General features: G+C 46.5%; 1 protein-coding gene across 4 annotated transcripts in view; it reads left to right on the forward strand.

Annotated features, from left to right (window-relative positions):
• Positions 1-4,987: 4,987 nt before the first annotated feature.
• The window catches only part of YPEL2 (yippee like 2), a 35,315-nt gene continuing 16,690 nt past the window's right edge, over positions 4,988-23,612 (forward strand). For 2 of the 4 annotated variants that reach the window (XR_009275540.1, XR_009275541.1), the window contains exon 1: positions 16,298-16,773. Coding sequence is in view for 2 of the 4 variants with exons in the window: in XM_058817562.1 (XP_058673545.1) it covers positions 16,657-16,773 (117 nt within the window). In the remaining 2 variants the exon portion in view is untranslated. Of the gene's footprint in view, positions 5,034-16,235; positions 16,774-23,612 lie in introns of those variants that run through there. The other 2 variants (XM_058817562.1, XM_058817563.1) reach the window with 2 other exon arrangements.

Raw genomic sequence — 23,612 nt, forward strand, 5'->3', positions numbered from 1 at the left:
AATAAACAATAGAATATTATAAGTAAATAATATAAAATATCTACTTATATATTATTTATATAATATATAAATGCATATATTAATATATATTAAATAATTTTATCTATAAATTTTATATATTATATATTTTATATAATTTTATCTATACATTTTATATATAATATAGAATATATTATCGTTAGTATAGATTTATATAAAAACATTTATGTTTTTATATAAAAGTATATTTGTATAATATATATTATACTTATAATAATTATATATAAATATATATATTTGTTTTATCGGTTTTATATCTATAAAATATATAATATAAAAATTTATATAACTTATTTCTATAATATATAAATATATTTTCATCTATTTATAGATAAGATAAAAAATTTTATATATAATTTATTTTTTTTTTTTTAAATATTGTTTTCCCCCCGAAACTCGCAGTGCACAAGGGCTGGATTAGGGTAGGCAATAACCGGGGATGTCCCTGCTCGGTGCTGCCGCCGGAGGCCGCCACAGCCCGCGGGTTCCCGGTGCCTTTCCCGATTCCCATCATCATCATCATCATCATCATCCTCGGCATGGGAACCCGCACTGCGGGGCTGCAGCCCGGGGAGCCCCGGCTTAGGAGATTCCCCATCGATTTCTGCATGGTAAAACCGATTTCCATGGAAATCCCATAGAAATCCTAACTGTGAAATCTGGGTTTTTGCTGCAGGAAGGAAAATGAGGGAGCAGCTCCTGGGGTTGTGTTTCAGCTGCACTTGGTGATTTTGGGCCAGGATGAAGCACTGGGGTTTTTGTTGGACCAAAAATAGTGAAATTAGGGGAAAAAAAAACCCCAAACCTACTTCTATTAATGATGGAAACGCTGAAAGACGCCGCTGCATCAAAAATTTCAGATATTCCCATTTTAGACAAAAAAGGCTCTTTCCAAATAAAGAAAAACAGAAAGATGCCGCTGCATCAAAAATTTCAGATATTCCCATTTTAGACAAAAAAGGCTCTTCCCAAATAAAGAAAAACAGAAAGATGCCGCTGCATCAAAAATTTCAGATATTCCCATTTTAGACAAGAAAGGCTCTTCCCAAATAAAGAAAAACAGAAAGATGCCGCTGCATCAAAAATTTCAGATATTCCCATTTTAGACAAGAAAGGCTCTTCCCAAATAAAGAAAAACAGAAAGATGCCGCTGCATCAAAAATTTCAGATATTCCCATTTTAGACAAAAAAGGCTCTTCCCAAATAAAGAAAAACAGAAAGATGCCGCTGCATCAAAAATTTCAGATATTCCCATTTTAGACAAAAAAGGCTCTTCCCAAATAAAGAAAAACAGAAAGATGCCGCTGCATCAAAAATTTCAGATATTCCCATTTTAGACAAAAAAGGCTCTTCCCAAATAAAGAAAAAGAGGCAATAGCAGGGGAGGGATCTTGGTTGCAGGGCATTAACACCCGCTGTACATAAAATCATGAATGCCAAGAAAAGGAGATTTTATCAGCTCCAAACACAGATTTAATTCCCAGGGCTGAGGCAATTCCTCCGTGGCTGATCTGGAGTTTTCTCCCCTCTCAGAATTGCCTGACAAAAGTTTTCCCCAGGCAGCGATGCTGGAGCAGTTGGGCTTTGCTGTTTAAATAATAATTATTATTTAAACTGATATCAGCCACTGAGCAGGGAAAAACAGTAAAAAAACTCCAAAAAATGAGTGTTTGCAAATAGAGAGCTTAAAAATCCTGGTTAGTGTTCAGTTTAAAGCTAAGTTGTAATTATTGTAGAGCCAAAATTCAGATTTTTTTAAAATAGGTTTCCCTAAAGCTCAACCCAGCAAAGTTTGCAACCAAAGTAACCCAGAATCGAATGTGAAAATGGGATTTAAAGCTTTAATAAGTAGCATTTAAATCAATGAATGTTTTATTTTACAAAGGTGAGTGAAATTCTCCTTATAAAACACTGGTATCCCTAAAAACCTTCCAATTTTTTATAAATCACAAAATATAAAGAAGAAATTCTAGCTTTTTTATGGTGATATTTTACTACACCCTCAAAGCTGTGTGAGCCCCCAGATCTCCACAGTGATGCTGAATTAAAGCAAAATAATTCCAATTTCTCATCACCCTAAACCAATAAACAACAGAAACCTTTGCATATGAACAATATTAATGTTCACCTTGTAAATAATAATAATAATATTGTACTGAAAAATTCTGGGGTGAAAAGAAAAAATTCCCTTCTTTGGTGATGTCAATTTGTTTTGCTGATGGTTTCTTGTGGTTTCTGGGTGATTTCAAGTTCAAGTAAATTCTGTCACCACTTCCTGCTGAAGATCTGTTAAATTCAGAGTTTTTAGCACTGGGGAGAGGGGTTGAAAAAGCTAGGATGTTATTTTTTAAAAATTATCATAATTAATGGAAATATTGCCTTATTATTCCATGTATTTAACTTTTGAACCAGAATATTGCTCTTATTACCAATGAAGGAATTCTGCAATAAAATATCATTAAGAATTTCCTTAAGCAGGAGAGAGAACAAGAATAATCTCATAAAACAAATATATTTCAGCCCTGAAGATGCAGAATTTTAATCATGGATGTGAGAAATGGACAGATAGATATTAATTAAATATTTTTAATTTTGGAAATGTCTAGGGAATAGTGCGAAGACTCCCTGGCCATTTCAAAGATTAGAAATCTTATTTTTAATAATAATATTATTTAATAATAACCCACCAGGGGTGGAATGGGATGGACTTTAAGTTCCCCTCCACCCCAAACCCTTCTGGGATATTAAACCTGTACTTTATACACTGAATTATTGTAATTAGGGGATAAAAACAGGGAGAAGCCTTCAGCTGACCTGAGCTCTCTGTGTTAATTACAGATTTGAGGGGATTTTGGGTTTAATTGCGGTTTGCTGGGGGTGTGAGCACATCTGCCCTGCTGGGGCACAAATCTGCTGGAAAATTCATGGATAGAGAAATATGGAAAATCCTCATTTCTGCTGTTACCCCTGAGGTGCGGTGGGGGAGCTGGGTTGGTATTGGTGGATTTTGGGAGTTAATACTGGTTAATTTGGGGGTTAATATTATGAATGTTGAGGTTAATATTGGTGTATTTTGGGTGTTATTATTGGTGAATTTTGGGGTTAGTATCAGTAGATTTTGGTGTTAATATTGGTGGATTTCTGGGGCTAATAATGGTGATTTTTGGGGTTAGTATTAGTGATTTTGGGGTTAATAATGATGAATTTTGAGATTAGTTCTGGTGGATTTGGGGGTTAATATTGGTGAATTTTGGGGTTAGTACTGGTGATTTTGGGGTTAATAATGATGAATTTGGAGATTAGTTCTGGTGGATTTGGGGGTTAATATTGGTGAATTTTGGGGTTAGTACTGGTGATTTTGGGGTTAATAATGATGAATTTGGAGATTAGTTCTGGTGGATTTGGGGGTTAATATTGGTGAATTTTGGGGTTAGTACTGGTGATTTTGGGGTTAATAATGATGAATTTTGAGATTAGTTCTGGTGGATTTGGGGGTTAATATTGGTGAATTTTGGGGTTAGTACTGGTGATTTTGGGGTTAATAATGATGAATTTGGAGATTAGTTCTGGTGGATTTGGGGGTTAATATTGGTGAATTTTGGGGTTAGTACTGGTGATTTTGGGGTTAATAATGGTGAATTTGGAGATTAGTTCTGGTGGATTTGGGGGTTAATATTGGTGAATTTTGGGGTTAGTACTGGTGATTTTGGGGTTAATAATGGTGAATTTGGAGATTAGTTCTGGTGGATTTGGGGGTTAATATTGGTGAATTTTGGGGTTAGTACTGGTGATTTTGGGGTTAATAATGGTGAATTTGGAGATTAGTTCTGGTGGATTTGGGGGTTAATATTGGTGAATTTTGGGGTTAGTACTGGTGATTTTGGGGTTAATAATGATGAATTTGGAGATTAGTTCTGGTGGATTTGGGGGTTAATATTGGTGAATTTTGGGGTTAGTACTGGTGATTTTGGGGTTAATAATGATGAATTTGGAGATTAGTTCTGGTGGATTTGGGGGTTAATATTGGTGAATTTTGGGGTTAGTACTGGTGATTTTGGGGTTAATAATGATGAATTTGGAGATTAGTTCTGGTGGATTTGGGGGTTAATATTGGTGAATTTTGGGGTTAGTACTGGTGATTTTGGGGTTAATAATGATGAATTTGGAGATTAGTTCTGGTGGATTTGGGGGTTAATATTGGTGAATTTTGGGGTTAGTACTGGTGATTTTGGGGTTAATACTGATGAATTTGGAGATTAGTTCTGGTGGATTTGGGGGTTAATATTGGTGAATTTTGGGGTTAGTACTGGTGATTTTGGGGTTAATACTGATGAATTTGGAGATTAGTACCGGTGATTTTAGGGTTCAGTTCGTGCATTTTGTGTCTCTGCTCTGCCGCTGCTCCCCCAGCCCGGGGCCGTCCCCAGCGCCCGCCCCGCGCACGGACACCGCTCATTGCCGCCGTTCATTTACCTGCGCGGGGAAAGACGGAAATACCGCACAACCCTGGCCCGGTGACCGCAGCCGCCCCTTTCCCTGCGCCGCGACCCCGAAACCCCCGGGACCCCCGGGCCGCGCATCCCCCGCGCATCCTGCGCGCATCCCCGCGGGTGGCGCGGCCCCTTTAAGAGCCCGCGCCGTGTTTGTTGTGCGGCCGCGCTAGCCGCGCTCCCATTGGCTGCGACAGCGCGAGCCGCGCTCTCATTGGCTGCGCCGGCCGCAACCGCTGCGTGCGGACCCGCGGGTGCGCGCGGGAGGGGCGGGAGCGCCGCGCCCTGAATGGCTGGGCAAAAATGGGCTGCGGCCGGTGCTAGCCAATCCGCGGCGTGTTGCTATGTGCCGGCGTGCGCCGATTGGTTAAAGTTGATGTCGCTCAGCTTCGGTAGGGTATAAGGGGAGGGAGCAGGCGGCGGGCGGGGGAGGCGCTGCGGGCTCTGTGCGCGTCGGCCGCCGCCGCGCTCGGTCCGCGCCGGGACGCGCTCGGTGCGGCCGCGGTGAGTGAGGGCGGCACGGAGAGCATGAGGGCGTGAGGGGCGAGCGGCCGCCGAGGAGAAGCGTACCGGCCCGCGCGCGGCGGGGCCGGGGCTGGGCGGCCGCGCGCAGCTGCGCCACAGCCGCGTCTGTGTCCGTGTGTCCCCGCGTCCCCCCCTGCACCCGGCCCGCGGCCGCGCGGAGCCCGCGGAGCATCCCCGGGGGGCTCCATCAGCGCCGCTGGAGAAGATGGGGGAGCCCCCGGTGCTGGCGGTGGGAGAGCCGGGCTGGGCGAGCGGCGGCCTTTGTGTGCGCGGCCGGGCCGGGGGATGGAGGCGGAGGGCAACAGGTCCGGCCGGGAGGGGCTCGGTGCCACCGGGCCGGGGAGCAGCGAGGAAACACCGGGCGAGGAAGAGGAGGATGAGCAGAGGTGGTCGTGCCTCGGCAGCCACCCGGCTGTGGCGGTGATCGCACCGCAAGCCCTGAGCCTTGGTGGCACCGGTGTGCGGGGGGCTCGGGCCGTGACCCCGCGGAGCTGCCGCAGCTTCCCGGGGGGCTCCGGCCGGCGGCTCCGAGTGCCAGCGGGACTGCGAGTCCCGGGAGCCCCGGCCGTGCCTCTGCTGCCATCGTGCCCGGGGGGGCGCAGGGATTGCGGGGCAGCCGGGGGATGGATGTCTGCTCAGCTGCTCTGTGTCCCTGCTCAGCTGCTCCGTGTTGTATCTCGGCTGCTGTGTTGCTGCTCAGCTGCTCTGTGTTGTTGCTGTCTCCCCTGATAAGGGTGTAGCAGCTTCCTCTTCTGCAGAGCTCCGCCGAGGGCCAGGGCTGAGGTTTGAAATGCTAACGGGGTTCTGCATCTCCATAGAGACTCCTGGATTTGATGCTGAAAAGTTCGAGGTGACAGAAGTAGCCGTGGGTCCATAGCTTCAGGTTTTAATGCTGATTGTTGAAGTGCAGCTGATTTGAAATCCTCCTGTTTAAAATGGGGTGGGAAGAACAGAAGTGGGATCCTCGCAGCCTTAGCCTGTAATTTACTGGAGTGGCTCTGTCCTCACCTTTTTCTGTCTTAGAAAAGAGCCAGAGGCAGGCCTGTCAGGGCAGCGAGTGTTCCTCGCATGCAGCTGGGCCAGGGCGGGCCAGGGCACAGCACCTGCCCTGCCTCCCTCCCTGCCTCCCTCAGCGCCGGCTCCCCGCTCCAGATAAAGATTTTTCCTAATGCGTTTATGGTTCCTTAAAGCTGGGCAGCGCAGGGAGGCCTGTGCTGAGTGAGAGGGTTGTAAACAAGCAGATACCGAGGGGAGCTTGCCTTGTAATCCGTGAGAGGATTCTGCCTGGAGAGGATGTGTTCTGTGACTTCATCCTCGCACAGCACTCCCACTGATTCTGTTCAAGATCTCATCGTGTTGGATCCACGCCTCTGGTTCCTTGTAAACACGGTGTGCTGTGGAACAGGGAATTGGGATGTTCTCCTTTCCTCCCTGGTTCTTGTTTCCTCCTGTGTAAAAGTGAGGGCTGGGCTTTGAAGCTGAGGTTGGGAATACTGTGATGGAGATGTCAAGTGCTTCCCTTATTTATTTATTATTTTAGCTTTCTTTGCAGGTGTCTCTTTCCCAGTGCCAGGATTGGAATAACTGGCAAAACAGTCCTTGAGCTCCCTGGTGTCCTCTGGATCCATAGATTCTGAATAAATTATTTCCTTCCCTTGCTGCTTGGTGTGTGCAGTTGAGTCAGGGCTGTGTTGAAGCAGACAGCATCCCTACCTGTAAATCCACATTCCCTCAAAGGCTCCTTGACTCATGGATTGAAACCTGTTGCTGAGAGAGAGAGAATTTAATTAAGGAACTGGTCACTCTGGTGTAGGTCCTGGCTGGCAGTTCACAAAGTTGGGACCTCCTTCATGTGCTGTGGTACTACAAAAGCATTGCAGGGATTGCAGAGGAGTAAAAAAACCATTTATTTCTTGTTCTTGCATCACAGCCTTGCCTTTGCTCGTGTTTGTGGAAGAAGAGGCACCGATAAAGCCAGGCTTTCATTGGGCTTTGGTCATTAACTGGCAGAGCTTAAGCAGAGTCTTCATTAGAGGTCAGCTGTGGGGTGCTGGAGCACAGGGATCACAGAGTGGAGTCAGGAATGAGGAAATTGAGGGTTCAGTTCCCTGTTCAGGCTGTTCTGAAGCTGATCAGGATGTCCAGGATGCAGCAGAGTTGTTCATTGCTTGGAAACCAGGACACACAGCTGTCTTTTTCCACTCCTTGATGGAGAGCTGTGGGTTGGTCCTTCAGGGTGTTCCCTCTTTTCTGTGCCTGTTTGTTTGCAGCTCCTGTCTTTCAGATCCAATCACAGTAACTGATGGCTGAGGACAGCTTTCCTTTTCCTTCCAGTCCATGGAACAGAGGGACTATTCTGACCCCAGGATTTTTCATTTCTTTGGTACAGGTCCTCAGCTGCTAAATCAGTGTCTGTTGGCTGTGTGGGAATGTGGGTTTCTTACAGTTTGTCTTTTTGGGGAGAATAAAACCACACTCTTCTGGGAGTGCTGTGCCCTGAATCCTGTTCCCTGTACCCCCATTGATCCCTGCTCCTCATCTCCCTGGATTTTGGCAGTGGGTTATTTCTCACTCTGCTTTCTGCCGTGTCATTTTGCCTTTTTGTCCCCGTTTGTCAGCCTCTGTGGCTGTCCTGCAGCACATAAACTGAGTGTGGCTGATTCTTCTCCTCTTCTGCCACCTTTTACTGGACAGCCACATCTTCCAAGCTGCCTGGGAGCTTTTCCACCTTTTCCACCCTCTGCTGTGGGGTGCGTTGGCCATGGGGAGCAGCTCCATCCCCGGAAGCCTCGCTGGACTGGCCAAGCCACTTAAGGCTGCAGGAAATAACATAATTAATGAGACTTAGTTCTCCCACATCTTGTACCTGACAATCTCAAGTCACTTGACAATGCTAATTAAAGCTAATCACGTTCCTCTGTTTTTAGTAAATAGCTATTATCCCTGCTTCACTCTTGCTTTAACAAATGATAGTGCCAGGCTCCGTGAGTCACTGGGAGTTATGGGAATGCAGGCTGGTGGAGCTGCCTTCCGGTTTCCTCACCAACAGGTCCATCTGGAGATTGGTTTTGTACACCTGCTCAGGTGGAGGATGTTAAAATGTGAGCTGTTTTGCTAACTCACAAAAATATATCACTTTTAGTCTCCTTTTTTTTTTTTTTCACTGCTGTCGTGACTTGTACAAAACAAAACTCCCGCAGTGGAGCAAAGGCTCCTGAAAGTTCCAAAAGCTGAGGATGCTTTGAATTTGCCCTTCAGAGGAGTTTTTGATGTGCAGAGTGCTGTCACTTCTCCTGTTTCACACTGGCAGCAGGAGGACAAAACATAGCATGGTGTGACTTGGGCATTGCCCAGCCCAGCCATGGAGCTCCAGAGGAAACCTCTGAGGTTTCACTGATGAAATATGGCTGGAGGAAGATGTTACTAAAAACAGACTGCCAGCATTGCAAACAAAAATAAAAGATGGGGTTAATCATTAACTGTGGGGAAATAAGAAAACTTGAGGAGAGTCCCAGGAACTCCCAGCTCAGACGTGCGTCAGTTCTGTCACAGACTGAGCCAGGTGAGTCAGTGCACCTGCCTTGGCAGGCTGAGAGGATATCCAGGAGGAACTAATGACAAAACCTGGCAAGCTAACAGCTGACTTGACCTTCTTAAACTGGATTCAGTTATAGAGTATCTGCCACGGGAAGATCCAAGCTCTAAATGCTCACCTGGCTTTGCCCCCTTGACACACTAAAGGGGAGTGAGAGGGGTTGTGGCTGAACAACGCAGAGCTTGTCCCTTGTTAATGCAGGAACTGTTGCATTTAAAGTGTTTCTGGCAGAGATGGGTCAGAATTCACCATTTTATCCTCAGCTTTACTCAGAACAGAATCAGATGTAGCAGGGTAGAAAATAAAGCTGCTGCCTGTCTTGTGGCAGATGAGCTGCTGGGTTAAAGATTTCCTGGGAAGAGCAGGTGGGGTTTGTGGGCAGTGAAAACTTGGGAATTTGGCAAGAGGAGCTTGTAGTAGTGAGTCATGACAGGCAGCTCTAGCAGACCCTTCTTTAATGTCTCTGGGGATATTGGAGTGATCCTTGCAGCAGATAAATGTTCTCACTGTGTTCCCTGCCTTTATCAGGAGAAATGGATGATCCGTCCTGCAGACCCAGGTAATTGAATCCTGCTCATACCTACGTGTGCCAGAGAGGGAGATAATAAAGTGATCTGAGGAACACCACAGAAAATGCAGTGATAGGAGATTTGTTTGGACAGCCAGACTGTTTTGCAATTAAAGCGAATCAAGCTGAGAAGTGAGGATGATGAAAAGCGTTTCCATTTTGTCAGTAAATGATCAGTTGGGTGGGAAGAGCTTTTCCCCTCTGCCTTTAGTTCATGTTGGTGCTGGAATAGCAGGGCAAGGGTCTTGTTTCATTTTGTAGAACTCTGTGTATGTGTGAATGTGGCAGAATTCTTGTCTGGGGCTCCAAGTGTGACCTTCACCTTGAGCGTGGCTTTGTCCAGTGCAGGGATGGCTCTGGAACTGAGGAGCTGCAGCTCAGCTGATTCAGCTGCAGCACTCTTACCCCTTCCTGGGCCTGCTGGGGCTTTGCAAAATGTACAGGAGGAAATGGAGTCACTTGTGTGTTAAATTAGCCCAGGCTGCAGCTTTTATTTGTGGCACGAGTGGGATTTGCTGGTGGGAGCAGACGGAAGCGCCGCCTGCTTCGGCATCGCCGCTTCTGCAGGAGATTTCTCCTGCTCAGTACCTCTGGAGTGGCCTCTGCTGGAGCTGGGCCCTGGACCTGGCTGCAGGGAGCTGGAGGTGGGCATTTCACAGCTGTAATCTCGCCCTGCTGCTCCTTATCAGCAGCACAGGCTCTTCTGCATTGCAAAGATATCGCTGCCAGGCAACTGGGGAGAGTGGGAAGAGAATTCAGCCAGAGGTGTCAGTCACTGCTTGGAGAGGCTGGATCCTGCAGTCCCTGCTCCTGTGGTTTCAGAGGCAGGCCTGGAAAAAGTAATAAATTATAATCTTTTAATAATGCCTTTAAATAACAAAAGGTTTAAAGAATCCTTCTGTAATAAACCATTGAGGCAGGTGATGTCTGTCCTAGCTTGTGCCGTGCCTTGTTGAGATGAAATTGGAAAAGAAAGGCTTTGATTAAAATATCCAGGATTGTTTCCTTTCCCTGCCTTCCCAGTGCTGTCTGATGGTGCTCTGGGTTGTGGGGAGGGATGAGTGAGCAGTTCTGACACTGAATGCTCCAAGCCCAGCCTTAGGCTGTAAAGAAATCAGAAAATTCTCATTGTGCCCTGCTCTCTGTAGTCAGGAGCCAGAAAGAAGTACCTCTGCATGATCTTCAGTGAGTTATTTTAACCTGTTCTTTCCCTTTCCAGTTGGCTGAGGGCTGTAATTCACACAAGGATTCCTGCTTGGAATGCAGGAGCCTTTTGAACTTGCTTCTTGCATCTGGGAACCTGAAAATGCACTGGTGTGGGTTATTAAAATGGGTGAGACTTTTAAATTTGATTTAATCTCCAAATTGACAGAACCTAAAATAAGGATTTTAAAATGTTTTTTAATGTTAGTAAGTTTAATGGGTTTTTACTGGGTTAAAGTCACAAATCTACACAAAATTCTAACAAAAGCGAGTTTTAAAATTTGCTCTTTGTTCCTTTTCAGTTTCAGCTCATTTCCCTGTGCTTTGCAGGTCACCTTTAGAGGAACCTGTCCATCAGAGACACCAGGGGGGTTTACTGTGGGGTGCTGTATCAATTTCTGACCAGAGCAATTGTGATAGACACAGAGTGATGATCTCAAAGAGGAAGAGAAGCCACCAAAGCCCAGCTTGGAGAGGTGATTAACAGCAGCAGCGTGGCGGGGCTGGCGCTGGGTTTTTCCTGCCGGGCTGGCTGTGGAATGTGGAGCACGGCAGGTGCAGCAGGGCTGGCACCCTGCCCGTCCCGGCTTCCCTGGGGCCGGGGTTGCCTCCTGCTTGCTGCAGCTCCTCCCGATGCCCTCTAGTGGCTCCCTGGCAGGTGTCTGGGATGCTCTTTGCCGTCAGCATCACCTCCATCCATCCCCTTTTCCCCAGCACCATGCAGTGCTTCCTCACGGTGATGAGGAGATCTCACTTGCTAGGAGACACCCAGAGGAGGAGAAGGGGTTCAATATTATTATTGTTATTATTATTATTATTATTATTAGTGTTGTTATGATGTCCGTGCAGCTGATAAAAGTGCAGAGGGTTCCTGCTGGCTGTTTTCCACGTTTTCTCATGTTCTTCTCCTGCTCGCAGGGTTTGGAGGATGAGCTGAGGTGTTAAAGGACACTCAGGGGTCAGTGCTGAGCTCTTTGCAGGGTCACCTCAGGCAGGGTTTGAAACTGGTGAATTTCAGACACTTGCTGCTGAGGGAGTGAGTGAAGCACATTGTGTTCACCCATCTGCTGTTTCAGCTCCTTTCTTGGCTTCCCCTTGTGTTGTTCCTTGCTTAAATTCAGGATGTTCATCCTTCCTCAAGGTACATCCCACCCTCCCTCCCTCCTTCAGAGGATCTGCTGCAGCTTTCCCAGAGCTGTGGCTCTCCAGAACTGCCCCAGACCAGGATATTTTGTCACCATCAGGGCATAAAATGCTCCTTTAGCAGTGCCAGGTGTGTCTGAGTGTCCCACACCTGGCTCTGGTAACTCCTGATCCAGAGGGAAGCAGAGCAGGACATCAATTAGAAACCAGCCTTCCTTCAGGCTGCATTGAGGGATATTAAGGCAGTTTTTGTCAAGAAAACCCTGGTAAGTGGCTGTATTTACCTTGAGAATTTTCCTAAAATCTTGGTCAGAGCCTGGAGCTACCCAGTTTAGGCACAGAAAACTCCAAACCCAATTCCTCTTGTGCTCTCCTTGCTCTGGGAATCAGCACATCTCAAACTCTTTCTGTATTAATGAGAGACCCACCAAAGGAGAAAGGTTGGGTTTCCAAATACCTGGATTATTTCAGAGCTGCTGCAAGCAGCTTTCTGTAGCATTTGCTATATTCTAATAAGTATTTCACGGGCTGAAGTTTATCTTAAAATTGAATAAATCGTTAAAAAAACCTCTCAGCTCAAACAAACCTGTTGTTTGTCCTGCCACAACGAACATTTGCATCTGAGCTGCATTGCAAATGGATTTTATTGAAATCAGGCTTGTGTGTGATGGTTTTGTTCCCTGGCATGTGGACTTGTACTCACAGTGGCCTTGTCTGGCAAGTGCTTGGCACAGAATTCCTCCTTTTTTTTTGTGTTTCCTGAATTGCTGAGAGCTTTGTGTGGGACACCCACAGGTGGAGGGTGGGTTCTGAACCAAAGCTGCCCAAATGGCAAAAAGTGTGTGGTGGTTTTTCCCTCAGGAAGCTGATACCTGCCCAGAGCTCAGCAGGACAGCCCAACACACCCAGGGCAGGCAAACAAAACATTCAGCTGATTTTCCCACTGATATGATGTTGCAAGTTTTTTTTTCTTTAGAATCCTTTCCTTTTGTCTAAACCAACTTCCTGACTTGGTGGGCATTAATTAATAGGCATAAATTCCTCTTCCATTGAATCGAGTGAGTGCATCCCAGAGATAAATTTCTCTTGAATGGGAAAAGAACAATAATGGATGATGGTGGTGGTGACAGATACTCATCTCTCTGACAGTGCTGGGCACGATGATAAAGTGAACAAACCTTCTTTTGTTCTTTTTTAAAGTGAGTGCAACGATTCCACTGCTGCCCACTGCCTGTGGTGCTGATGAACATGAGCTCATCATTCTGAAAACCAGAGGCACAGCCCAAATTCATCGTGGTGCCTTTGTTCTGCAGCAGAACAAATGCACTGTTAACTGGTAATTGTCTCCTAATTCAAATGTAGTTGGCATTAGGACATGAAAAATCCACGGGGTTGGGTTTTGCATTGCTGGGAGCCACTGAATACATTTCAAAATTGTATTTAAGACAGAAATTGGTCCTTATAAGCTGCTGGCTGTGCTTGTAGAATGTCAGGATGCATTTCCTGCAGGTTTTACCTCCTCTCCCTCACTGGTGAGGACAGAGCTCTAGGTAGACAATGCACATGTGGTCACACCGTGTCAAAGTGGTGTCTTGAGAAATTACAGCTGAGCTTATCTGAAGTTTTTATTCAAGGCATTTTCTTAACAAGGCTTCCCACCAAGATCTTGGCTCACAAATCTTTATTCTCTGCCCTGCCTGGAGCAGAGATGGAGTTTGCTTTCTCAGCACAGCCCTGAGACAGGAATTGCAGTTCCTCTGATACCATCTCGCCTGAATAATTTTTCTTTTTTTGGTCTGCTTTTAAAAGGTCAAATGTTTTTTTGCTGATGTTCAATGTGTTGTGAGGTCAAATAAATGAATGCTCATGAGCTGCTTTTGCAGAAAGCTGTGTGCAGCAGCTAATTCCTGTGTGTGTGCTCATTGCTGTGTCAGATAAATGCAGCTGTAGGATTTCCTGCTTTGTTCATTGTTCTGGAGCATTGATGCTGAGCAGCTCTGGAGAGAGGGGTCAGCAAGCAGCAAATTAAAGGATTGCTGGGGTATTGTTCTGGTTGGGGTTTATTTATCTCTCTCTGGGGGTGCCTGGGGATTGCCTTCTGCAGCTGGTGGGGAAGGGAAGGTTTGGCAGGGCAGGATGGAGGTGGTGAAAGTGGTGATGGATTGTTGCACTGATCCATGCTGCTGTGGAGGTGACCGGGGGCTGCTTTTCATTACAAATCAAGCCTGAGGTTTAGACACAATCTGGATTCTCATCCAGGAACCAGCTGAAGTGATTGCCAGTCCTTCCTTGTGCTTTCCCCCAGCTTTTCCAAGGGAATTTGTGTCCAGCTGCTCCAGGAAGGGCAGATTTGTTCTCCTGCTTCCCTGGAGCCTCACAGATTCCAGGATATGGGATAAAAGACATCAGCTGCTCAATCAGGGCCCTGGAATTTGGGGATGGTTTTGTGGCAGCTGAAAATGAGGATTCTGCTTTGGTTTACATCTGGTTTCTGCCCTGTTGCTAATTTAGGCTACAGTCCTTGAGTGCCTCTCACCTTGGATGGGAAAACAATGCTGACTAATGCAGAACTCAGTTCTGACAAAATTCTGGTGCACACAGAGAACTGGGGCAGGATACAGGTGAAGACTGATTTATCTTCCTGATTTATCTTCCTTCTCTGATGAGTGTAAAAGACACTAAAATCTTGCTGAAATCCAGAGCTGCAGCTGGGGAGCAAACAGTGCCCAGTCCTTAGCAACTGGCCAGGTAAATCCCTGGCAGAACCTCATTTGGACTGGGCAGGAGAGGGGTGAGCTCCTCACAAGCTGGGAAATGAACCTCTCTGTGTCAGAGGGGTCCTGCTCAGCTGTGGCTGTAACTTTAATTGGAAAAGGTTAATCTGATTAGTTGGTATTTGCAGAAAGCTTTGGGAGTGAGCAGTGCTGTGGAAGTGCTGACTGCTATGATCATGATGGATGTGCTTTATCAGCAGCTTGCCTGATGAGCAAGATGCTTTTTTCCCTGTTTGACTGTGAGGGAGCTGCCTCCTGGAGAGCAGAAGAAAAATATTTCAGGAAAAAAAAAAAAAAGAAGAAAAATTTGGTATCCTGTTGTTTTGCAGGATTCTGGCTCCTGTTGAGCTCTGTGTGTGGTCAGGTCCCTCTGGTACCAGGCAGAGGGAATATTTCCATGAGCAGGGAGTGGCAGGACAAGGGGAATGGCTTCACACTGATAGAGAGGAGCTCTGGGGTGGGGATCACCCAAAAATCCTTCCCTGTGAGGGTGGGGAGGCCTGGCACAGGCTGCTCCATCCCTGGAGGTGTCCAGGCCAGGCTGGACAGAGCTCTGGACACCCTGGGACAGTGTCCATGGCTTGGACACCTTGAATTTATCAACCATGACAAGGTTTGGGGAAGTGTTGGAGGCAGGGTTCTCCTGATGCCTGAGATGTTATTCCTCGTTTGCTTTATTTTGGGGGTGAGCTTGGTGTTGTTCCATGTTTGACCCACAAAGTGCAGGCTCAGAGGCTGAGCAGAATCACATGGAAAGGAAAATCCTCCTGGGAGGAGCAGCCAGAGTTCATGATTAATTTGCAGAGCGTGCGTGCACGCCATGGATCCGGGAGGGAGGGCAGCTGCTGCTGCTTCCTTTGTGCTTCTCCATCCTCAAAAGCAACACTTGTAGCTCTAAGACTTTTATAGGTGTGGGATCTGAAAACTCCATTTCTGCCAACAAAAAGAGACCCAGACTTGAGCTGCCTTGCAGGTGCTGTCAGATGATGTTGGAGTGTAAAATGGTGTTTCCATCCTGAATAGGGTTTTTAATGTCTCTTGCTATCAGGAGTAGGCTTCAGAGGCTGTGCCTTGCTTTGGCTGCTGTCAGATGTTCAGATAAAAAAAAATAAAATACTGGAGTGCAGTTTATAGAGTAGCTTCTACCTTCAGAGCTTGCAGGGAGTTCTAAAGGAAAGTATAATGAAGGAATCCTGCATTTCCCATGGGGAAAGTAGGGCAGAATGGAGAGAAAAACTGGTTTGGTGACTCATGGCCTTAGAAAACCCAGGTCCAGCTCTGATTTTTCCCATGGGGTGTCACAGCAGTGAGTCAGGCAGGGGACAGGGGCTGGCTCTGCTCCCCACTTTGTCCCTGGCTGGGTGGGAGTCACCTCCCCTCCTCTGCAGGAGTCACAAGGGCTGGAAGAATGGGTGCAGATAACGGGAGAAGGGAGGTGTGAGGGCAGCCAGCAGGTGAATAAAGAGCTGTGCTGCTGATCTGATCCCTGGGCATCACTCCTGTCTGCTGCTTCTAAATCCTGAGTGAAGGTGGGATTCGCCTCCACTCCTCTGCAGGCATTTCCAGAGCCACAGAGGGGTGGAAAAATGGGTGCAGATAATGGGAGAAGGGAGGTGTGAGGGCAGCCAGAAGGTGAATAAAGAGCTGTGCTGCTGATCTGATCCCTGGGCATCACTCCTGTCTGCTGCTTCTAAATCCAGCCCTAAATCCTGGCTGGGTGAGAATCACCTCCATTCCTCTGCAGGCACTTCCAGAGCCATGAAATGCTGGAAGAATGGTGCAGATAACAGCAGCAGGGAGGTGTGAGGGCAGCCAGCAGGTGAATAAAGAGCTGTGCTGCTGATCTGATCCCTGGGCATCACTCCTGTCTGCTGCTCCTAAATCCAGCCCTAAATCCTGGCTGGGTGGGAATCACCTCCATTCCTCTGCAGGCACTTCCAGAGCCACCGGTGCTGGAGGAGTGGTGCAGATAACAACAGCAGGGAGGTGTGAGGGCAGCCAGCAAATGAATAAAGATCTCTGGTACTGATTTAACCCCTGGGCATCTCTCCTGTCTCCTAAATCCAGCCCTAAATCCCGCTGTGGGCTGCAAGCTGAGTGTTGTGTGTGCTTTCCACCGCAGGTTTCTGTGCAGTCCCCTGCTTCTGGTGCCCAAATCCCTTCGTCTGGAGCATCAGCAGCGTGTGGAGCCCGCCCCACACAGCCCATCCCTGCCAAACCACGGCCTTTACCTGCGTGTTCCGCTGTTTCCCGTGCGACCCCTCCTGCGGGAGCGCCTCCTGGGCCACCCCCGACTTCAGCCAGCGCTCCGTGGCTCCAATGGTGAAGATGACGAGGTCCAAGACTTTCCAGGCATATCTGCCTTCCTGCCACAGGACCTACAGCTGCATCCACTGCAGGGCTCACCTGGCCAACCACGATGAGCTCATCTCCAAGGTAGGGGCTTCCAACATTCCCTCACGTTGTGTCGCCTCATTCCTCTTCGCAGCAAGGCACAATTCTTCCAAAAAATATTTATGAGATTCACATTCTCTAAACCTTTCTTATCTAAAAGCAATTCTTATCTCATTTGCTGTGCCTGTGTTTGTGCAAAAGTAGAATGCAGTACGGAGTGATGGTGTTTTGGTTCCTTGGTTCAGGGCCACGTGTGCAGCCCCACATTTCTCTTCACAGAGAAAAGCAAGGCACAGTTCTCCCCAAGAATATTTCTGGGTTTCACATTTTCTGAACCTTAGAGAAAGGAAAAACAATTATTATTTGCTGTGCCCGTGTTTGTGCAAAAGCAGAAGGCAGTATGGAGGTTGTTTACCCAAAGTGATGGTGGTTTGGTTCAGGGCCAAGTGTGTAGCCCCACATTTCTCTTCACAGAGAAAAGCAAGGCACAGTTCTTCCCAAGAATATTCTTATCTCATTTGCTGTGCCTGTGTTTGTGCAAAACTAGCATGCAATATGGAGGTAGTTTACCCACAGTGATGGTGTTTTGTTTCCTTGGCCTGTCAGGGCCAGGTGTGTGTGTGTGTCAGGACTGTTGGGTGACAGTCACAAGATCAGGGCAGTTGTGTGCAGAGCTGAGTGCTTGGCAATTCAGTTTAGATGTGATATAGTATAGAATAATATAGTATAATAAAGTAATTAATTAGCCTTCTGATAAGATGGATTCAGATGCATCATATCTCCCTGCAAATACTGTAATGTTGCACATCAGTGGTGGTAGAAGTGCTTGGCCTTACCCAGCTACCTTTTCCCTTGGAAAATGGGCTCTCATCCCAAAGGATCTGTTTGTGAGCTGCTGCTTTTGTGTTGACTGCCTGGGGTCTTCACCACCCTCACAAGTGCACTGATCTCTTCACTCCCATGACCAGGGAATGGCTGGAGCTGGGGCAGGGCAGCTTTAGTTGGTATCAGGAAAAGGTTTTCACCTCCAGGGTGGTGGAGCACTGAAAGAGGCTCCCCAGGGTTTGGTCTCAGGCCCAGGGTGGGATTGTTGGGGGGCCCTGTGCTGGAGTTGGACTCACTGATCCTGATCAGTCCCTTCCAGCTCTTCAGGGGTGTTGGGATGAGCTGAATTAAAAGCTCTCAGAGCCAGTAAGAGTTCTGATGCAGGCCAGTAAGAGGAGCTTGTTCTGAACTGGGAAAATGAAACCTTCCCTGGCTGTGGTCAGCTCCCAGGGCTCAGCTGCCTTGGAATAACTGTTCCATGAAGTTTGTTCAGCTTATAAAATCTGTGCTCAGAAAAAACAGCCCCAGCCAGAGGTTGATGAGCTGGGCTGAGTGGAAATGGTGCTGTGAGCTCTGTGTGTGCAGCTTGAACAGTTCAGCTTGGTGGATCAGCAGGGACAGAGGGGCTGTGCCCCTTGGAAAGGGGTTTGAAATGTAAATAAATGTAAATGTAGCAGCATCTGTGCCCTGGAGGTGAAATTGCTTCACCCTTGGGCCAGCTGGTGACTCCAGGCTCCTGTGCCCACCTGGGATGGGGCAGTGACTCCCTGGATTTTTATTTGGTGCCCTGGATGTTGTGTTGGGACACAGAAAGTGCTTCACTGGCTGAGGAAGGAGGCTTGTTTTACTTGCTGTTTGTACAGTAGATTAAAGTTTGTGCTCTGCTTTTGTTTCTTGACACAGCTGGTCCCCAGCCAAGGAAAAACAAGGCTGTACATTCCCAGTGCTTTCACCTTTGCTGCTTCCTTCCCCTCCTTGTTCCAGGTCCATGCTCCAGTGCAGCTCTGCAGGTTAAGGAGCTTCCAGCAGGGCAATGCTAGAGCTGCCAACTGCTTGGAATTTGAGCTCCTAGCCCAGGAACTGCCCAGGAATGCTGACCGCTAAAATATGGACAGGAGAGGGAAAGGAGGGAAGCACAATGTGACTTTTGGAAGTGTTAATTCCAGTGTGCTCCTTCTAAAAGTTCATTCTAGACCAAGGTGTGAATTAATAGTTGGGACCACATCGTTGGTGGAGCCACCAGCAGGTCATGGAATTTGAATGCAAAGGGTTTGGGGTTTCAGGGTTTGTTTCTCAGGGTTGTAAACACGAATAAAAACACATTCTTTGTATAATTGGAAACCTTATAAAAGCAGTTGTGCAATCATGGCTTGTACAAGTGGTGTTTGACAGAGCAGAAGGGCAGTCCCTGCCTCAAGGGGCTTCCAGATGTGGAGGAACTTTCCCAGGCAAAGTGTAATAGTGGCTTTTTTATCTGTTGGAGCTCAGTTTGGAGGAAGGCTTGGGGAGATGTTTCAGTCCTTTCATCCCAGCCTTATGCTCCCATCCCTGAAGCAGGCACTGCAGTTGCTGTGCTGGTTTCCCACATGGAAACGTGGCAGAGGAGAAAGGAGGAGCAGGGCTGGAAAAGGGAGTGGGAGACTGCAGAAATGGGAGCAGCTGCAGCTCATCCTGAACCTGGCTGTGCCATGGGATCCAGGCAGCCCAAATGACTCCATCCTTGGAAGCATCCCCACCAAACAGGCTTTTATGTAACAGCAGGGTGCTGGGGATTTGCCTCCATGGAATGGATTCCTGTGCTCCTTCTGCCCCGAGCTGGGCTGCTCTGCACTCCAGGAGCTTTTAGCTGCTCTGGATGCTCCTCACAAGCTGCAGCCCTGGCTGGAGCTGTTGGATCAAACACAACTGGAGCTGAATCCCAGGATTGTTCTGCTTTCATTCCCTCTCCATCTCCCAAGTTTCCCCTCTCAGCCCTTCAGCACAACTCTGGCTTCAAAGTGTTTTACCAGCACCAGGTATCCAAAACTCTTAGACAAATCTGCCTTGGCAGGGCAGTTTTTGCTCCTTTCTGTACTGCAGGAAAACCTTGTGCTTTAAAAGGGGTGGAAGGTTTCTCAATAAACCATTGCTATTTAAAGGAAACAATCGATGCTGAGGCTTTTAAGAAAATCCAAAGCTGTTACATGAAGCCAGTTACCAAAATGTTGCTTACTTGGCCTTTTATCTCCTGCAGCCTGAGGGAGAAAGTGGTTTAGTGTGTCTGATTTTGTAACAGGATCTAAATTGTAGGTTGGGCTGTCTGGCCAAGAAAGGCCTTATTGACTTAGGAAATATTAAGGTGATCAGATAAATTGGGTGGAGTGAGCAGTTTTTCCTTTCTGTGTTCCTTTGGTGTCTGGCTTAGCATGAGTGGAGTTTCTTGTTCCCTTGGAGCAATGCATCATTTAAAAGGCTGTGCCAAATTTAGTACATACTCTTGTTTCACTGCTTTTTCCAGAGCTTAAGCGGGCTGAGACTTTGGGAACTCAACCCTGCCCTGCAACAGATTCCTGTGTGACCTTGAGGAAGTCACTGAATGTCTTTGTTCCTCCTTTTCCCCACCTGAAAAATGCTGCTTGGAGGGTTTTGGAGCAGGTCCTGTCTGCTCCTCCAAATTAGTACAGGCTGTCCCAATCCTCTTTGGTTTTAATGTAAAAACAAAATCACTGTGCCAGGCAACTGTACTTAAAAATCATATTTCAATGCCAAAAAAATAAGTGAAAGGTACTTCTTGTTACAGGCACAACATCCCATGGTTTTTAGAATGTTTGAGAAAAATATATATTCCATCATCAATGTCTCCAGGAAGCAGACACAGGAGTTTTTCTTTTACATCATTTTCTGTTGGGGCCTGAGGGGAACAGCCAACAAAATAGACATTTACCAAGTAAAGTTAAACCAAGTTTAAAACTGGCAGGGGTGATTCTGATTTATATAACCTACTTTGAGTTATTCCAGCTCTTTCTGTTGGAATCCATTTGGTGCCCTTAAAGGAGGATGGGAACAAGAGCAGAAAGATCCAGGCCAGAGACGCCACTGAGTGTCTTGGGTGCTGATTTTTTGTGCTGATTTTTTGTGAGCAGTAATTCAGCAGAAATGACCCTGATTATGGAAATATGTGGAGAATGTCTTGTGGGCGTCCTGCAGTTTCATTTTTTCCCCTGAATTAACTGTGATCCAACTGCTCAGCATTACTCAGTGATGTATCCTCTGAAGTCAGCCCCAGGCTTGCTGGGGAAATTTAATGTTTTCCTTTGATGTCTGCATGGAACCTCAGCTGAACATGAATGGGAAATCCTTCAGCACAGAAAGGCTGCAGCTCCTCCAGGCTGAGAATTTAGGAAAAATCCAGCACTCCTGTGTGCCTGACTCTCCCATTTGGGGCCGGGTTGTTAATGAGGGAGCACTCGGAAGCTCTTTTTGATCTTCTCAGCCGGGATTTGGGAGGTGGAGCAGGAAAATTCCCTCCCAGTCCTTGTGGCCTCTCCCCTTCCTGGCTGCTGGAGCCTGAGCCTGGTGGTTCTGCAGCTCCTGGGGAGATTTATGGCTCCATGAGGGCACCAAACTCTGCTCCATCTTCCAGCTGGGGGATCTGAACAGGATTTGAGGCTTTTCCACAGAAGCTGTGGGTGAATTCAGCTCTTTGGGGGCATTTGGGGCACCACATGCAGGTGAAAGGAGCAGCAGTTTTGGTTTTTTGGTGAAAGGATCAGCAGTTTTGGTTTTTTGGTGAAAGGATCAGCAGTTTTGGTTTTTTGGTGAAAGGATCAGCAGTTTTGGGGATTTTGGTGAAAGGATCAGCAGTTTTGGTTTTTTGGTGAAAGGAGCAGCAGTTTTGGGGTTTTTGGTGAAAGGAGCAGCAGTTTTGGGGTTTTTGGTGAAAGGAGCAGCAGTTTTGGTTTTTTGGTGAGAGGAGCAGCAGTTTTTAGTTTTTTGGGTTTTTAGTGAAAGGAGCAGCAGTTTTTGGGTCTTTGGTTTGGCTCTTTGCTATTTTTTTTTTCTTTCTTTCATGTGGACAAGGCAGTGTTTAATGTTCTTTAGGACTTCACTTCTCTGGTATTTGTAGTTCAGTTCACTTTGAAGATGTGAAGATATTTGCTGGGTGGGGGCAGCATGCACACAAGGCAGAACAATAAATGTGAAATTACAACGAGGTAATCTTTAACCTAATGGGAAAAGAGACATTTAATAAATGTCCAAGACATGTCTGATGAAAATCCTGCATTTCCATCACAGGAAAAACCAGTGTATGAGGTGAGAGGGGTATTCCTTTCTCATGGGTAAAGCTCTTGGATTTCATTACACAGGTTTTATTCTTGCTTTAAAGCAGATTTTGTTCCTTCCCAAATATGAATTGAAGCTCCCAGCTCCACAGTAATTGAAATAAAGTTATTTATAACAGTGATGAGCTCTGAAGGCCAGGAGGAGCCATCCCGTCATCATCATCCTCACACCTGAGCTCCTCTGGGGCATGGGCCAGTGGGTTTCTCCAGGATTGCAGCAATTCTTCCAGGAAAAGCATTTAGTCTCCATTTGAAGACTTCAGGAGGGGAAATTCACTGCTCCCTTTGGTCATTTTAATCCAGTGGTTAATCATCCTTACTATTAAAAATCAGAAACTTTGAATTCAGGTTTGTCTGACTTGTGCTTCTTGTCATTGGCCATTATTTTATTTCTTTGGCTAATAAAATCCATCTCCAGTCCCTGCTCTTCTCCTATAAAATATCTCCAGTAACCAAAGTCACTCTTGATCAGTTTTTGGGCAGACTAAACAGATTCATGGTGCAATCTGATTTTTTCCAGTTTCACATCATTTTTGTGGTTCTCTTCTACGTTTTTAGCATTTCAATCTCTTTTTTAGGGATGGAAACAGAGCTGCTCTCATTGTTGCAGCCTCAGACTCTGCAGCAGCATCTTTTCAGCTTCCACATTTCATAATTGCATCAGTCTCAGTGGCTCAGCACTGCACAGAAATCTTGTGTTCATTTATTTGCTGGGAGCTCTTCATGCACCAGATTTATCCATTTTATGCACATTTTCTAGAAGCTGTCCAGCAGCTTTTGGATCCTCCTTTCCAGCTCTTGTTCCCTAATGAATTTGCCACTTCCAGGCATTATTCACAGCCTGCTCTTAATTGCAAATATTTGAGTTCAAGCAGTGAGTGATAAACAGCAAAGCAGCTCCGGGAAAAGTCATTATCAGATTTTTCAGCTCCCATTTCAGTGCTGTGAACGTGAGGGGGGGGAAAAGCACCTTGTAGTTCTTGGCTTCCATGAAGTTTAAAATGAAATGCAGGTCGAGAGGGTTTCAGTGCTCTGTAAAACAACGTGTCATCAGAGCTTTTCCTCCAGCACGAGGGTCAGCCTTAATTCGAATTTTCCAGACAAATCCATGCCCAGAACCCTTTGTGGGCAGGTTGGGGTTGGCATGAGGAGGGCAGAGGGTCTGGGGTTGTTATTTGAGTCCCTCAGCTCCGTGTTTGGGAGGGAACAAACAAACAAACAAACAAACAAACAAGGAGTGCCCTTTGCAGGGAAAAGTCAGGATGTGAAACCCGAGCTGGGGAAGGAGAATTTGTGCTGCCCATTCTCTAATGCAGCCACTTCAATTAATCCTTCTGTCCTGTGTGGAATTGCTTCCTCTGGGCTTTACCCTGCAAGTGTTCCTGCTGTCCATAATAGGATTGAAAAAAATCAGGATTTTTGTTTTATTTAGCCAGGATATTGCTGTTTTAACAGAAAAACCCCAAGGTAATTTGTACCTCCTTGCGTAATTGTGTTTATGCAGCAATTAACTGCCGTGTGATTTTTTTAAAGATATTTCATTCTGGTCCAAAAAGAAGGAGGAAAAAGGTAATAAATCACAAGAGTTTAGAATCCCCTGTCAAGGAGGAGGAACGAGGTAAAAATGGATTTTTCTAATCCATCACTTTCTTCATGGAAACAGCTCTCCTTTCATCTGCTGCTTCCTCTGCCTTAGAATTGATGACCTGGGCATAAATAAAATATTGCTCCCAT

The sequence above is a fragment of the Ammospiza caudacuta genome, chromosome 20, assembly GCF_027887145.1.
Source record: "Ammospiza caudacuta isolate bAmmCau1 chromosome 20, bAmmCau1.pri, whole genome shotgun sequence".
In the NCBI taxonomy this organism is placed as follows: domain Eukaryota; kingdom Metazoa; phylum Chordata; class Aves; order Passeriformes; family Passerellidae; genus Ammospiza; species Ammospiza caudacuta.